The sequence below is a fragment of the Arvicanthis niloticus genome, chromosome 23 (assembly GCF_011762505.2).
Source record: "Arvicanthis niloticus isolate mArvNil1 chromosome 23, mArvNil1.pat.X, whole genome shotgun sequence".
In the NCBI taxonomy this organism is placed as follows: domain Eukaryota; kingdom Metazoa; phylum Chordata; class Mammalia; order Rodentia; family Muridae; genus Arvicanthis; species Arvicanthis niloticus.
The window spans coordinates 10,308,902-10,323,555 of record NC_133430.1 but is presented as its reverse complement, the minus strand read 5'-3'; the positions used below and the strand labels follow the sequence as shown (position 1 = coordinate 10,323,555).

Genomic DNA, 14,654 nt, shown 5'->3' with positions numbered 1-14,654 from the left:
GTGCCAAGCTCAACTGTTTTGTATGAGCCCTACACTCCTGGACCTTTAACTGCCACTGAGACTGCACCTTCACCAATAGCCTCTCCTGGCCTCTGACTCTGGAAAACCTCAGTTGCTCTCCGTGACCTCTTCATGCTCTCAAAGCCAGTACCACATGCTTGACTCTTATACCACCAAGTGTGGCTGCCTCTAGAACACAGCTTATGTGCTGACTTTCAGGAAACACTTCCCAGAAGATTTAACTCTCCTTAACAATGCTGGTCTCTTCTTAAACACCACCAAGTTCTCAGCTCCATCCAACCAGCACTGAGTATCCCACCAATGCAAAGGTTTCATTTTAGTAGTTCTGGTATCTTGTTCATCACAGCTGACTCTTCAGCCCCAGCTGAATCTTAAATCAAAATAGCAAGTGAGTCTGATAGAATTTGTATACTTCCTTCTGAAACTTCACAAGTCAGACCCCCATCCTCCACACTGCTTTCAACATTTGGTGGTTTTCCAGTTCTTTCACCGTCCTCTCAAAAACACTGATAGAATCTGTCACAGCAATACCCCCAAATCCTGGAACCATTTTGTCTTAGTCAGGGTTTCCGTTGTTGCGAAACACCATGACCAAAACACAAGTTGGGATGGAAAGGGTTTATTTGGCTTATACTCACCACTGTTTTATCAATGAAGGAAGTCAGGACAGGAACTCAAAAAGGAACCTGGCCATGGAGGGGTTCTGCTTACTAGCTTGCTTTCCATGGCTTGCTCAGCCTGCTTTCTTATAGAACCCGGGGTCATTGGGGCAAGGATGGCACCACCCACAATGGGCTGGGCCCTTCCCCATTAATCAATAATTAAGAAAATGCCTTACAGTTGTACCTTATGGAGCCATTTTCTCAGCTGAGGTTCTCTCCTTTCAGATAATTCTAGCTTTTGTCAAGTGGAAATAAGACTAGCACAATCGCTGATGAGAAGAGACAGTGAGAAGCTAGGTCAGGAATTATAGAAGCCCCCGGATTCCAAACAGGGTATTTCCCATGAGAACCACTGGGGAATCTCTATAGGTCCCTGTCCAAGGAATGGTGAGGAAGGACTGTACCTTCTGATCTTCAACCTGTGGACACAGGCCTGAGAAGATTTCCCAACAGCCCCCCAAATGAAAGCACACAAGACTTAGATCTAGAAAAGCCAGAGTGTTGAGTATTTAAGAGAGAGGACAGAAGCCAAAAGCAGGAGAAACCACAGTCCGTGTGAGGAAATCAACATGTCTTATAAACAGTGCTAACTTCAGTATCCTATACAGAGTGATAAAACACCCTGGCCAGAGCGACCTGCAGAAGAGGGTTTGTTTGGCTTACAGAGTTACAGACCATCCCTTCAGGGACAACAAAGCCAGAACTCAAGCACTAGTCAGCCATACCCAAGAGTGAAGAGAATAAATGCATCCTTGTTTGCTCTGACCAGCTTTCTCCTCTTCTGGACGCCTGCGGGACTCTCCTGGAGGGTTCTAGGTTGTGTCAAGTTGATAGTTAAAACTACCATGCACAACCCCCGTGGAGCAGGAGCGGCTATGGGGCAGGGGGAAGGGATGTCCAGCATCTCAGGGCCTGTTACTGTTCCCATGGACCTGGTGTCACTGTCTTGCCTGTCTTGTGGCCATAGTTGCCAACAAGTTGTCTTCTGTAGCCATCACAGCCAGCTGTGCTCTGGAAGGCACTGTTCATGTCACACCCTGAAGAAACAACTATAGCAGTTGCAGAGCCAGACGTTGTGAACCAGGGCACAACAGGAGCAGGAACTGCCTGCCACACAGAATACATTGTCACTGTACCCACTGGTATGATAGCACTAAGGCATGGCAGAGTGCAGTGAGTGGCACTGCCTGGGGACAGCAGGAGTGGCAGTGCAGTCTGAGATGGATGCTTACTGGCAGGCTGAGGAGGCGGTCCTACACACCTTGGAGCTGGTAAGGCTGGGAAAGAATTTAGGAATAGAAGGAGCAAGTGAAGAGAAAAGCCAAATGTCATGGCGACAAGGGACCACAGGCCTAAGGAGAGCTGGGCAAGAGACAGTGGCAAAAGTGCCCAGTGCTCAGGAATTCATCTGCCTGCTCACCTGTCCCCTCTTCCTGCACTCATCCCTGCTTCCATCAGAGTAAGAAGAGAGCTAGGCTGGGAGGTCCCTTTGGACAAACACCCGGTAGCTCTGCTGCTGCAAGGGGTCTGCACAGTCCCTCGGGGCCCATGCAGCATGCTGGAATCAGGTAGCCAGGAGGGTTCTGATAGGTTAGCTGGGAAGCTTCATTAAAGATTGACAAAGTGAAGCCCACTTGCCCACAGGACAGCATATCAGTTACCACTGCACCAGCCAGGCGGCTGAGGAAGAGGAGGTAAGTGGCCAGGATGCGCAAGGCACCTTGCAGACTGTGCGGAGGAGCTCTGCCGGTAATGGTCAGCAGGGAGTGGACCTTTCACTGCTTCTGCTTCTGCCACTGTGACTGCACCGTGCTTTGCAGAGTGACCTGTAGGTGATGGAGCTCTCTCCTTCCTTCCTGCTCCTCCTGGGACTCCTCTCTCCCAACTGCTGGGGCTGGGGTAGGAGGGCTGAGTGCTGCATCCTGGGGAGAGCATCCCCCCCTGTGTCTAGGGTCCTTACAAAATTGACAGGACAAGCTGGCATCGGGAGGCCTGGACTCTCCTGCTCTAGTTGCACTGCCCAGTGAGGCCTGATCACTCCAGACAAGATGTCCTCCCTTCCCAAGTTGAGTCTAAGTTTCCTTAGCTATAAAGGAAAAGTAATACATCCTATTGGAGAATTAAGCAAATTAATCCCCCAAAGTGATATGAAAATGCTTTGTAAGCCACAAAAATATAGTAGATGGTTACTATAATTCTGTTTGAGGTTCATTTTAAGATTAATTTTGTATTCTTTATGAATTTTTAGGAAAGAGGAGTGAAATAGTATTAGAAGAACTGCTTGCCTAAGGAGATCACCTGAGCAAGCCAAGCCTGTGGGTGGGGTGCTCTGACCTGTGAACCAAAGGCCGGATTCTGGCTGTGTGTTGACTCTGATGTGGATATAACCTTGAGCAGACTGCTGACCTATTCCCTGGGTCTCAGGATCCTTCCATGTAAGGAAAGGGTAGGGGACCAGAGAGGAGTACTCACTGGCACCAGGTCTTTAGCTGTCATCTGTCACAGTCAGAAGAAGTCCTCTCCTCTGCATGTTATTTCTAAAACTCAATGACATAGGCTGGTCAGCGCTTTTCTCTGTGCGGCCTGGGCTTCTTTCTTCTTGGAAGCAGTCTCCCTGTCTATAAGAGAGACCCTCCATGTAATAGGGCTGTCGCAGCCTGTGCTCTTGGACCAGATAGTATCTGTTGGTGTAGTTACTGAGTTGTAACTGCCCAGTCATTGCCACGGCTCAGGAATGAGGGAATGTTGCTGGAGGACCAGGGGTAGGAGACCAGCCAGCAAAGATGTGATCTGAGCACAGCAGCCAGTGGCCATTAGCCATCAGGAACCTAAATTGCTGTGCCAGAGACTAGGCAGAGCTCTGTGAGTTACAGACCAGATCTATATTGCAAGTTCCAGGCCAGCTAGAGTTACACTGTGAGACCCTGTCTCAAAATACAAATGTGGAAGGTGGGGACAGTCAAGCATTTGTCCATTGGTGAGCCTGACACGGGAGCTGCCTTTGCTTTGTAAGTATGGATGTGGAGGTGTCTGCGTACCAGGGCTGAGGGTAGTATGAGTATGCTAGAAGGGTCATGGGTTGGGGGACATCGTCCTGGGAGCCAGTTCCAGTCCTCCTACCTATTCCTACATGGCTTGGACCAGGTAATTCTCTAGTGGCCAGACCCAGGGTCACAGACTCCCTTCTTACATAGACACTTGTCTGTGTAGCAGCTGGAAGAGCACCCATACAGACGGAAGGGCCTAGTCTCTAGCCAGAAGGGAAAGAGGAAACACAAGCAGCTAGAAAGATGGTAGCAAGGGAGGCAGAGAGCAACTCAAGAGGGCTTGGGCTGCTGCCCAGCTCAGAGCAGGCAGCTGTCGTTCGCTGGCCAGAAATTACATCAGACCTCACTGAGCGGGTGCGGGTTCTTTGTCTCTGGCACTCCTGGGATCTCAGGTTCCATCTTTTCAGAAGCCCAGGAGATACCTTTCCTAACGAGGCGAGCCGGAAACTTAGCCTTGGCTCTGTCCCAGAGCAGCTGGGGCTGCTGTCCAGAGTGTCATGGGTGGGTAGGGAGAGAACAGAGCCTTTGTTAGGAGCAGGTGTCAGCCTTGCCTCCTCTGCCTACCTCAGAATATAGTTATACAAGACACCCAGGCAGGGACTGGAGGGACTTTTAACCACTGTTACCTGTCCCAAAGGTGGTACCTGCTACTCATGCATAATTTGATAATTCAAAATAAGGAGAAACGCACACGATCCTAAGATACCCACTGTTAATAATTTGGTATAGTTTGTCCTTTTGAATTGTAGATATTTGGAGGCTGGAGTAGATCTGTTGCTCAATGGCAAAGCACTTGTCCCAGATTTAATCCCCAGAACCACAGGCAGGGCGAGAGGGTTGGAGATGAATGATCCTTCTCTCCATCTTTCCTGTGTACAGGAAACTGAGGCACAAAGAAGGAAGTCTTAGTTACTTAGTGGCAAACCCAGCAAAGACTAATCTAACAAAGACTCAGGAGGCCAAGAGTTCAAGACCAGCTTGAGCTACATAGTGAGACCTTGTCTCAAAAGGTCAAAAATAAATACAGTGAATAAAATCCCCCTGGAGGAGACGTCTGTAAATGTAGGCATCCTACAGTTGTACAGCAGGAATGGGAAGGGGCTGAAAGGTGAGGTGGAGGACTAGTGGGAGGATTGGGAGAGCAGAGCTTGGTCCACTACACAACACCCCTTCTAATCCCATCAGACTCCTAGGCACAGTTCTGACAAGACAGTTTTCAGCCATGAAGAGAAGGATGCCCTGCATAGGATCCAGTACATGGGACTAAAGGCATATACCACCAGCAAGCTTACTCAGTCTTGGAGATGCTGTGAAGGGTGCAGGAGGTTGCTCTTACCTGCCTGTCAACTCCAGTGGATTCTCGGTGTGCTTCTGCCCCACCAGTGCTGAACTCCCTCTCAGAGGGAGTCAGTCTCCTGTCTCCCACCATGTTCCAGCTATTCTCTGCTCCGTCCTCTCCAACCAGCTTCCTCTCTCCTCCCGTCATGCTACTTCCCGTGGTCCCATGGGTGGGGATAGCCCCCTCACTCTCTTCTTGTTTATTTCCTGTCATGGTCACCTTGTGACCTTCAAGGTTAAAGGACATCCTCTGATTTGCCAGGTATTTGGGAAGTGTGAGTGAGTAATGGCACTTGTAGTTGAGGCTAGAAAGCTGACCTTCCCAACATCAAGAAGTCAGTCCTTCCCAAGAACCGTCACAGCTTGAAGCAGATAAATTTGGGTTCCAGTTTCACCCTAGGCTCAGCCTCTATCCTAGCAGGTCTCTCTGTTCTGAGATGAAGGCCTTTGGGAGGTGGTCCCATCTCTTCTCTTCTGCCTCTTGCCTGGCTTGCTGCCAGGGGTAAGGCCCACTGTGGGGCTGGACTTACAGGTGCCAGTTATGCCCTAGAGGGGTTACAGGCCTCTGCATCACTCTTGGCATTACATGGTGCTAGAGGTCAGGTCTTCAGGCTTGTGCAGCAAGTACTTTAGCTTCTGAACCACACCCCGTACAGCCACCCTTGATTCCAGCTCCCAGGGATCCAGTGACCTCTCTGGCCTTCATGAGCACCCATCCTCATGGAACACATACAGAGACCCATACACATAAATAAACATAAAATGAATCTTGTAAAAAAAAAAAATATATATATGCCCATAAGACCAAGCATGGTGGTGCATGCCTTCTGTCCCAGCACTTGGGAGGCAGAGGCAGGCAAATCTCTGAGTTTGAGGCTAACCTGGTCTACAGAGTGAATTCCAGGACAGCCAGGGCTGTTGATCAGAGAAGCCCTGTCTTGAAAAACCAACCAACCAACCAACAAACCAAAATAAAATAAAATAAAATAAAATAAAATAAAGTAAAGTAAAATACCCTTAAGTACTGAGTTGTAGAAGGTAGATTAGGGGGTCAGGGAACAGGGACCATTCTTCTTCTCACCCCTCATGCTGCATGGTCACAGCTCAGCCCAGGAGACAAGAGGTGACACCATGAGTCCACCAGCTTGGCCTGTGGTTACAGCCATAAGGGAAGTTATCTGCAGTAGCTCAGCATAGGACAGATGAGTGTCTCATCAGTCATGGACTGAGCCTTCCTGTTGACATCTACTCCCACTAAAGAAATACTGCCTTGCTGGAGAGGCCTCTGTAAGTGGGCTGTTGTCGGGGGCTTCTCAGGTAACCAGAAACCATTATGGAAAAACAAGCCTCTTCCCTGGCCCTTCTGTCATAATCTGCCATGGCACAGCAGGACAGCAGATAGGAAAGAGGGCCTGACACATACAGGGGCATCTTTTCCTGTTCAGGACAGAGCTCCAGGCTTGGAAGGGACTGGCTCCCGATGGCCTTCCTCAGCTGTCTGTGGCATCAGGTTAGCTGAGGGTGTTGGGAGTCTGGGCCAGCATACAGACTGAGAAGTCCGAGTGTATGACAGTGGAATATTGTGAGCATAGCTACCATCAGAGTGTCTTAACAGGAGAAGAAGCAACAGTAACCACGCCAGGCCAGTGGCTGAGCAGACCTTGCAGCAGCCAGTGTGGGCCAGGCATCCAGGGTCTTAGTCATAAGGTGGAACCAAATAGGAACCCAGCCTCTGGAAAGAGGAACACAGTCTAGACGGGGGCGAGTTCAGTTGTTCAAGCACGAACCTAAGGCCTGAGTATTAGTTACCTGTCTGCTGCTGTAAGAAAACACTATAGGCAGAAGAAGCTTACCTACGTTGGCTCCCAGTTCCAGAGCCATAGAGTGTGTCATGGTGGGGAGGAGTGGCAGCAGGAGGAGAGCACACTGGAAGCAGCACAAGGCTGTGACCTCCCAAAGCCCGCCCCAGTGACATGCTTCCTGCAGCACCTCTAACTGGTGACCAGGTGTTCACATAGCCAATGCTATGGAGAAAACGTCTCATTTAAACCACCTCAGCCTTGGCCGGGTTAAGAGCAGAGTCCCAGAATGTAGGGCTGAGGCATTGTGAAACCTGCCTTCACCAGAGTGAGTGAGGCGGGGGTCAGGCAACTCCTTTCTACTGTGCAGACACAAGTCTCACCTGAGTGCTCCATCAGGGGACAGGCCAGCCTGTGGCTCTTCAGGTGACACAAGTCTCACCTGAGTGCACCATCGGGGGACAGGCCAGCCTGTGGTTCTTCAGGTGGGATGTGAGTCCACCATCTCATTCTTTAAGCCAGTCTGACTGATGTCATGCTGAGCCTGAACTTGAGAATGAGAGACATTTGGCAGGTTTTGTCTTGCTCGGCTTCTTGCACAGCCTTTGAGCAAGTCACCTAACTTCCTGGGCCTGGCTTCTTTAGTGGTCCCTCATGGACACTCTCCTAGCTGTGTGAGAATTACAGCTGAAATACAGATTAAGTAAATGTAGTCTGGGAATTGCTCTGATCAGGTTCCCATAGGAAATAACATTTTCTGCACACAAGAAGAGGAAGACCACTAAGACCCTGGGCTTCTGGGAAGTAGGAGGCTGAAGAGACTGCCTGCTGTCTGAGGTGTAGATTCACACTCCCTTCACCCAGAGGTGGAAACAAAACTCTTTGCACAAGCCACTGATTGTAGTACACTCATGAAGGAGCGATGTACACTGGCCCCCAGGAAATAATCAGCTCTTTCTTAGGTTGGAGCTGCAGCCTGGAGTTCTCTTTAAATGTGCCTCAGAGCATGCTGACGCGGGTCCCGCACCAGCCCTCCTGAGGACAGGAGGCTCTGCAGTGGGACTCCTGTCCTTTGAGGTCCAAAGTGGGTATGGCCTAGGAGGTTTCACGGTGGCCCAGAACAAAGAGAGCTGTGCAGCGTTTCACTGCCTCTACCCAAGCTCTAGACTCCCAGTGTGAGTAGCAGGTCCAAGGAGGGGCCACCCCACACTTGTGTAGTTCCTAGGTACAATCTGGCCTTTATATTCACCAGCTGTAGGTATTAGTCCTTCATTTAAAGAACCTGTCAGAGCTCATGAGTCTTCACACTGGTGGTGGGGTTGAGGAGACAGTGACAAGTGAGCAGACACAGCAAGTGCTGTTTAAAGAAAAGCAGAGAGATGTCAACAGAATTTGGATTCCACTGTGCTTCAGAGGGAGGAGCCACAGGAAATGAAGAGAGAAAGGGTGAATGAGAGAGAGAGAGAGAGAGAGAGAGAGAGAGAGAGAGAGATTGCATAGGCACTTTTAAAGGAAGGCTGGGGCATCTCCTGAGGTCAGGAGGAGTGGAATGTGCCATTACAGTTCTTAGTTGGGGCCTTTCTTCCCTCTGCTGACTTTCCACTCTGCATCTCTTCCCTACAGGCCCCTCCACACAGCGTCAGGTGCAGAATGGCCCCTCTCCTGAGGAGATGGACATCCAGAGAAGGTAACCCCATGTCCCATAGATGTCTACCTGAAAGCTTCTCAGTAGAGCCAGGATCACCCTTCAGCTACCCTAGACACACAGAGCTGAGGCCAGCACGTTCAGGTATCCACTGGCATCTGGGGCAACAGAGAACACCTGCACATGCCACTGCAGACTAAGGAGACAGGTCCATGGTCAGCCAACCCATACTTCCCTAAACCCCTCTGAAGCATGCCTAGTAACCCTGCAGTGCCAGGGCACCCTCTGATGGCAGATGAGAATGAGGCATGTCTTGCATTTCTCCTGAGGGCACATCTATTGAAGCCTCCACAGTGGCTCCAAACAGCCAGGTGAACCCATTATCCCACTCACTCCAGTGAGTGAATCTAATTGGCCAGAGAGTCACACAGGTTTCTCTGAGATGCTTCCTGCTCAGTGTGTCCCAGCTTGCCAGTCCTCTTCCATCTGTCTCCATCTCTGTAGGAGGCAGCTCAGGGTGCCGGAAGGTAGCTCAGCCAGTGACATGCTTGCAAGGCACTGATTAGAGCCCCCCACTTTTTTTTTTCTTTCTTTAAAAGTCAGACGTGGCACACCCACTTGAATACCAGAGTTTAGGAAGCAGAGGGAAACCCTGGTGTTCATTGGCCAGCCAGCCTTGCCTACTTGCTAAGTTCTAGATCAATGAGAGACAACCTTTCTCAAGAAAAAAGAAAAAAAAAAAAAGTAATCCTTTTGCCTCCACACACACAGAGCCCAGAGTTGTGGCTCTCAGCAGTACCACAGAACCAGCTTTCAAACGTGGGAGCACAGGCACAGAGAGCTCAAGGTGTCTGCTCTGGTTGCTTTTCAGACAAGTAATGGAGCAGCAGCACCGCCAAGAGTCTCTGGAGAGAAGAATCTCGGCCACAGGTAGGTGAGACTCTCCTTCCTCCGGCTGCCGTCCACATGGCCCCAGAGGCCTGGACTCACACAGAACCCTGTTCAGTGCTTCCTCAAGTTCTGTGTTGCTTGTGGCAGACAGCCTTACCTGCTTTCCAGACACCCTACACATGGGTGTACTACCCCTCAGCTGCTACAGCACTTCCGCTCCGCTGCCCAGGCCCCTGTCAGTCCTGAGCAAGTCTGCTCTAACACCGTGTCCCGTCACCCTGAGACACAGCTCTGGCGTGCAGCCCTCCAGGCATCTTCCCTTCCCATTTCTGCTCCAGCACTAGTTTCTCCTTTCTCTCCCTCCCACACAGCCCATGCCCTTGGCTCACCACTGCTTCCTTCACCTGTCCTGACACTTCCTCTCCTGTCTGCTCCTAGCTCTCTAGGGCAGTCTTCCAAGAACTTCAGGTCTCACAGGCTTCCTGTACCTACTTTACTAGAGCTTGCCTTGCAGCACAAGTCTGTCTGTGTTCACCTCTGTGGTTTGTTGGCTCTCCTTACTAGACCATAAGCACCCTGAGGTGTTTTCCTCAGTGTATGGCACAGTTCCTGATTCACTTGAGGTGCCTGACTAGGTGCATAGTGGAGGCCAGAACTCAGTGGTTCCTTGACCCAAAGTCCTGGCCATCTCTGGGCCCACAGTTCCTTACCTCTTAGAGACCCCAAGTACTAGTCCCAGTTACATCTTGAGACCAACTTCAGTCAGTGTCTAAGGTGGAACCAAGTACTTAAAATGGAAAAGGTTCTTCCAGGAACCACACACACACACACACACACACACACACACACACACACACACACACACACACACACACACACACACACACACACACACAGGAGAAGCATGCGTGCAGCAAAAGGAACTTTGAGCAACACACACATACACACACACACACACACACACACACACTCACACACACACAGGAGAAGCATGTGTGCAGCAAAAGGAACTTTGCTGTGCTCAAGGGGGTGAAGCCAGTATATGCCAGTCTAGCCAGCACCTGATGCTGGGAGATTGGGATCGGGAGGGACCATAATGGGGTGGGTTCTGTAGGGCCTTCCTGAGATAGACAAACTCTTTGGCATCTCATCTCTGAGCAAGCTGCCCTCCATTCTTCTGAAGGACCTGGAATGAAAGCAGTAGAGGGACACCCCTAGGTGCTGGAGACTGACTCCTCCCCTTTGCCTTTCAGGGCCCATTCTCCCCCCTGGGCATCCTTCATCCACAGCCACCCTCTCCTGTAGTGGACCACCACCTCCACCTCCACCCCCAGTCCCACCTCCACCCACAGGGTCTACTCCCCCACCCCCGCCCCCACTGCCAGTTGGAGGAGCCCAGGGGACCAACCATGATGAGAGCTCTACATCAGGACTGGCAGCTGCTCTGGCGGGAGCCAAGCTAAGGAGGGTGCAGCGGGTAAGAGTTCCTGGCAGGGTGGGCAGGCCAGCCACCCTTCACACATCAGGAAAGCATCTCTAACCCTGCCCTCACCTGTGAGACACTGAGCAAAACACTATTCCCCAGGCCCAGCTGGCCAGCTCTCTGCCAGTTCTTAAACAAGTAAACAGGGCCAGCACTTTATCAGCTCCAAGCTGCCTGAATCTGCCTTACTTTTTCCAGGGAATTTGCTTCCTGCTTATTCAGCTCCCCACCCCTGGTGCATATGTATGCTCTTGGAAAGAGCTGCATAGAGTATAAGTCCGGTCATAACGGAGTGCTCTGATCTGATGCATGTCTCTGGCCTGAAAGTTGCTTCCCTCCTCCCATGTGACTAACTGGCGTTGGCAAGGACTCATGCCTGTGGACTTACCATGTCTGTCCCTGAGCCTCCCTAGATTCCTGGTTTCCTGTGGACTTTAGAGTGTTGGACTAGTAGCCCCTCACTCCAGGATCTTTCTTCTCCCACCACCATGTGACACACACTCTTTCTTCACCTCAGCCAGAAGATGCATCTGGAGGCTCCAGTCCTAGTGGGACTTCAAAGTCCGATGCCAACCGGGCAAGCAGTGGGGGAGGTGGAGGAGGCCTCATGGAGGAAATGAACAAGCTGCTGGCTAAGAGGTGGGTACAGTGACCCCTAGAGGCCTTCGAAGGGACTGTCCTCAGCTGAATGTCATTGCTAAGACACATTCAGGGGGCCTAGAACAGCACCCCTGCACTTGAGAGAAAAACAAATACAGCACACTCCCACAGTTTTAGACAGCTCCTTAGAGACTGTGGAGGCAGGTGTCCATCAGCCTCATCACAGGATGGGGCAGGAATCAAAGATAAGATGAACTGCACAAAGAGATGGGAGAAGATAGGTCATCTGTTAGGGTTAGCTCTGGGCATATTTCATCTTCATCCTGACAGGTATAGTTCTAGCCTGTATAGGACATTACCCTGTCACTTTTTTTAAAACATTTATTTATTATGTATACAGGGTTCTGTCTGCATGTATTCCCACAGGCCAGAAAAGGGTACCAGATCTCATTACAGACGGTTGTGAGCTACCATGTTGTAATTGGGAATTGAACTCAGGACCTCTGGAAGTGCAGCCCGTGCTCTTAACCTCTGAGCCATCTCTCCAACCCCACTCTGTCACTCTTAAATGTGACCTAGCACCAGGAATGCTGACTTGGTCCTAAGGCTGTGGCTGACCTGGAGACCCGGAGAGCACAGGGACAGGCCTGGTATCCCAGCAGTCTGCACCTGAGAACAGAGAAAGCCACAGCAGAGGCCTGCTCCCTGGTGCTCCAGTAGTGCCATGAGTAGGAGTTCCTGGCAGGGTAGGCAGGCCAGGTACCCTTCACTTCAGCAAACCACCTCTCACCCTGCCCTCACTGAGCAGAGGGCTCTCCCCATGACTAGGTTGGTAGACCTGTCCTGAGATGAAGAGATGGCTGTGTGAGCCCTGCCACTTGCTTTCTCAGTCCCTTCCACCTTTGAGGCTCGTGAGCCTCAGTGAGGACTGTAGGCCTGGTCCTGCCACACTGGTCCTAAAATAGCTTCTTGACTCCAAAAGGAAGGCTCTGTGAACATGGAGAGAGGAGACGGGGCCAGAAGTGCAGGCAGCCAGGGTGCTGCTTCATGGTGGCCAGAACCTGGCCTGTCTGTAGGAAATATTCGCCTCCCCAGGCCTCCTGGATAGTCTAGGCATATAGAAGTTGCCAAGGCAGGAGCCAGACATGTAAGCAGCCTTCACAGAACCATATGTCAAGGCCTGCAGGAGGAAGCGATGGGCTTCACAGAGGAGGCTCCACCTCTCCTCAGCTTAAAGAAGTGCGGTTCTCTGGGCTGAGGTTAGCAGATGGATTCAACCATCTGCACAAGCTGAGAAGCCAGCACATGTAGAAGACTGTAGGAGGTTGGCTGGAGAGGAGGCTGTAAGAGTACCTCACTGCCCAGTTGGATCTCAGAACACTCAGAGGTGAATGGGCCTTCAGATAACAAGAGAAAAGATTTTTAAAAAGAAAATGTTTGCACCTTCCCGGAACCTATGACCAGTAAGCTTAACAGATTGGCTTAGATGATGTAGCCCAAACTGAGAGGGATTACACTTTCTCTCTAAAAACAGGAAAAGGTTAGAGTTGCCAGGAGCCAAGCAGTCGCCAGGTGCTGGGGGTTGGGGTGGGGGTCGGAGGTGGGGTCCAGGCACTGCAACAGCAAATGCGCTTTGCACAGTCTGCAAGGATCAACCAATGGAGAAGTCACAGGGGCGAGCGCTTACTGAGAGCTGCTCTCTGGACAGCTTGTCACAGGCATTTATTTGCCTCTGAATCTTACCAGTGTAGACTGGAGTGGCTTGGTCTGTAGTTGTCTGTTTGTCAGATTTTACAGTGTTGGGATAGAACTCATGCCCTCTCACATGTTAGGCAAATGACTACCACTGAGGCACACTCTACACAAAGCATCCCTCTGTTTTTAAGAGATGAAACATGGCTTCTGGGCATCAGTGGGCATCATGGGGTAAAGAGACTGGGCAGACCAGTGAAGAGACCTTTGTCGTCCAAGAAGAGGTGATGACGGCTGCCATGGAGTAGGTGACAGTTAAGATAGGTCTGAGTGGGAAGAAATACAGAGATAGAATTAATGAGGCTTACTGGTCCTGGTCTGTGGGAGGAATAACTTAGGAAAGGACACCTTCGACGGGTCAGGGAGAACTGAGACGGGTGTAGTCAGTGATTGATTGATCGATCATTCAGCAGACTTTTCTCTGAGGAAACAAAGCTTGATTTACTGGGGCCAGTGAGAAACACATACATGTTCTCACACATACATACATACATATACATGTTCACACACTCACATATATACACAAACACACACATAAACATACAGGCTCCCACACTCACACAGACACACACACACAGACACTCCACACAAACACACATATATACATGCTTACACACTCACACACACACACACACACACACACACTGACACACACACACACTGACACACACACACACTGACACACACACACACACTCACACACACACACTGACACACACACACACTGACACACACACACACACTCACACACACATACACACTCACACACACTCACACACACACACACACACTCACACACACACACTAGGTAGATGGAACAAAGCTCCAACAACTATTTTTTCTGGTTTTTTCTTCCACAATTTATATCCCAATGAAATCTTTCAAGGGTACAAAACCCCAATGTGATGAAGTTCTGTTTTTCATTAAATGATCAATTACACTGAGTAGACATAAAAAGGCATGTTCCTCAGTACCCTCACGTGAAGAAACTTTACTTAGTACAAGTTAAACAGGTTTGAAAAACAAAACAAGTTATTCCCAAGAACCTACATTTATAACTAAGCAACTTGTTATAGATTATCAAAATATAAACAAGCAAAATCATTTTCTCAGCCAGTTTCTCTTACTGGCTGCAATTTGCAGTTACAAAGAAATAATTAGTATTTATCTTAAAAAGTAATCATAAACTCTTAAGAGAATCATAAATCTAAACTTTTATATAAAAACAATCAGTCATTTTTACTTAAATCCTCAGGGTGCATCTACTCAGGAACGACTTTTTTATTAAGTCATATCAAGAAGCTAAGGGCAAACATGAGTACAAGAAATTAGTCATCCCCTTGCTCACTAAGCCAGCTTTAGGAAGGAAGAGGCACATGGCTAGTACCAGTCAGGCTGCCGTTGGTTCTTATTCCC

The 14,654-nt window shown here is 49.9% G+C and overlaps 1 protein-coding gene across 4 annotated transcripts in view; it reads left to right on the top strand.

Moving 5' to 3' along the window:
- LOC143436791 (ena/VASP-like protein) overlaps window positions 1–14,654 on the top strand; it is a 122,995-nt gene that overhangs the window by 98,746 nt on the left and 9,595 nt on the right. For all 4 annotated transcript variants that reach the window (XM_076921207.1, XM_076921208.1, XM_076921205.1 and 1 more), the window contains exons 4-7: window positions 8,491–8,554; window positions 9,384–9,442; window positions 10,657–10,880; window positions 11,404–11,525. In XM_076921207.1, coding sequence (XP_076777322.1) covers window positions 8,491–8,554; window positions 9,384–9,442; window positions 10,657–10,880; window positions 11,404–11,525 — 469 coding nt within the window. The remainder of the gene's footprint in view (window positions 1–8,490; window positions 8,555–9,383; window positions 9,443–10,656; window positions 10,881–11,403; window positions 11,526–14,654) is intronic.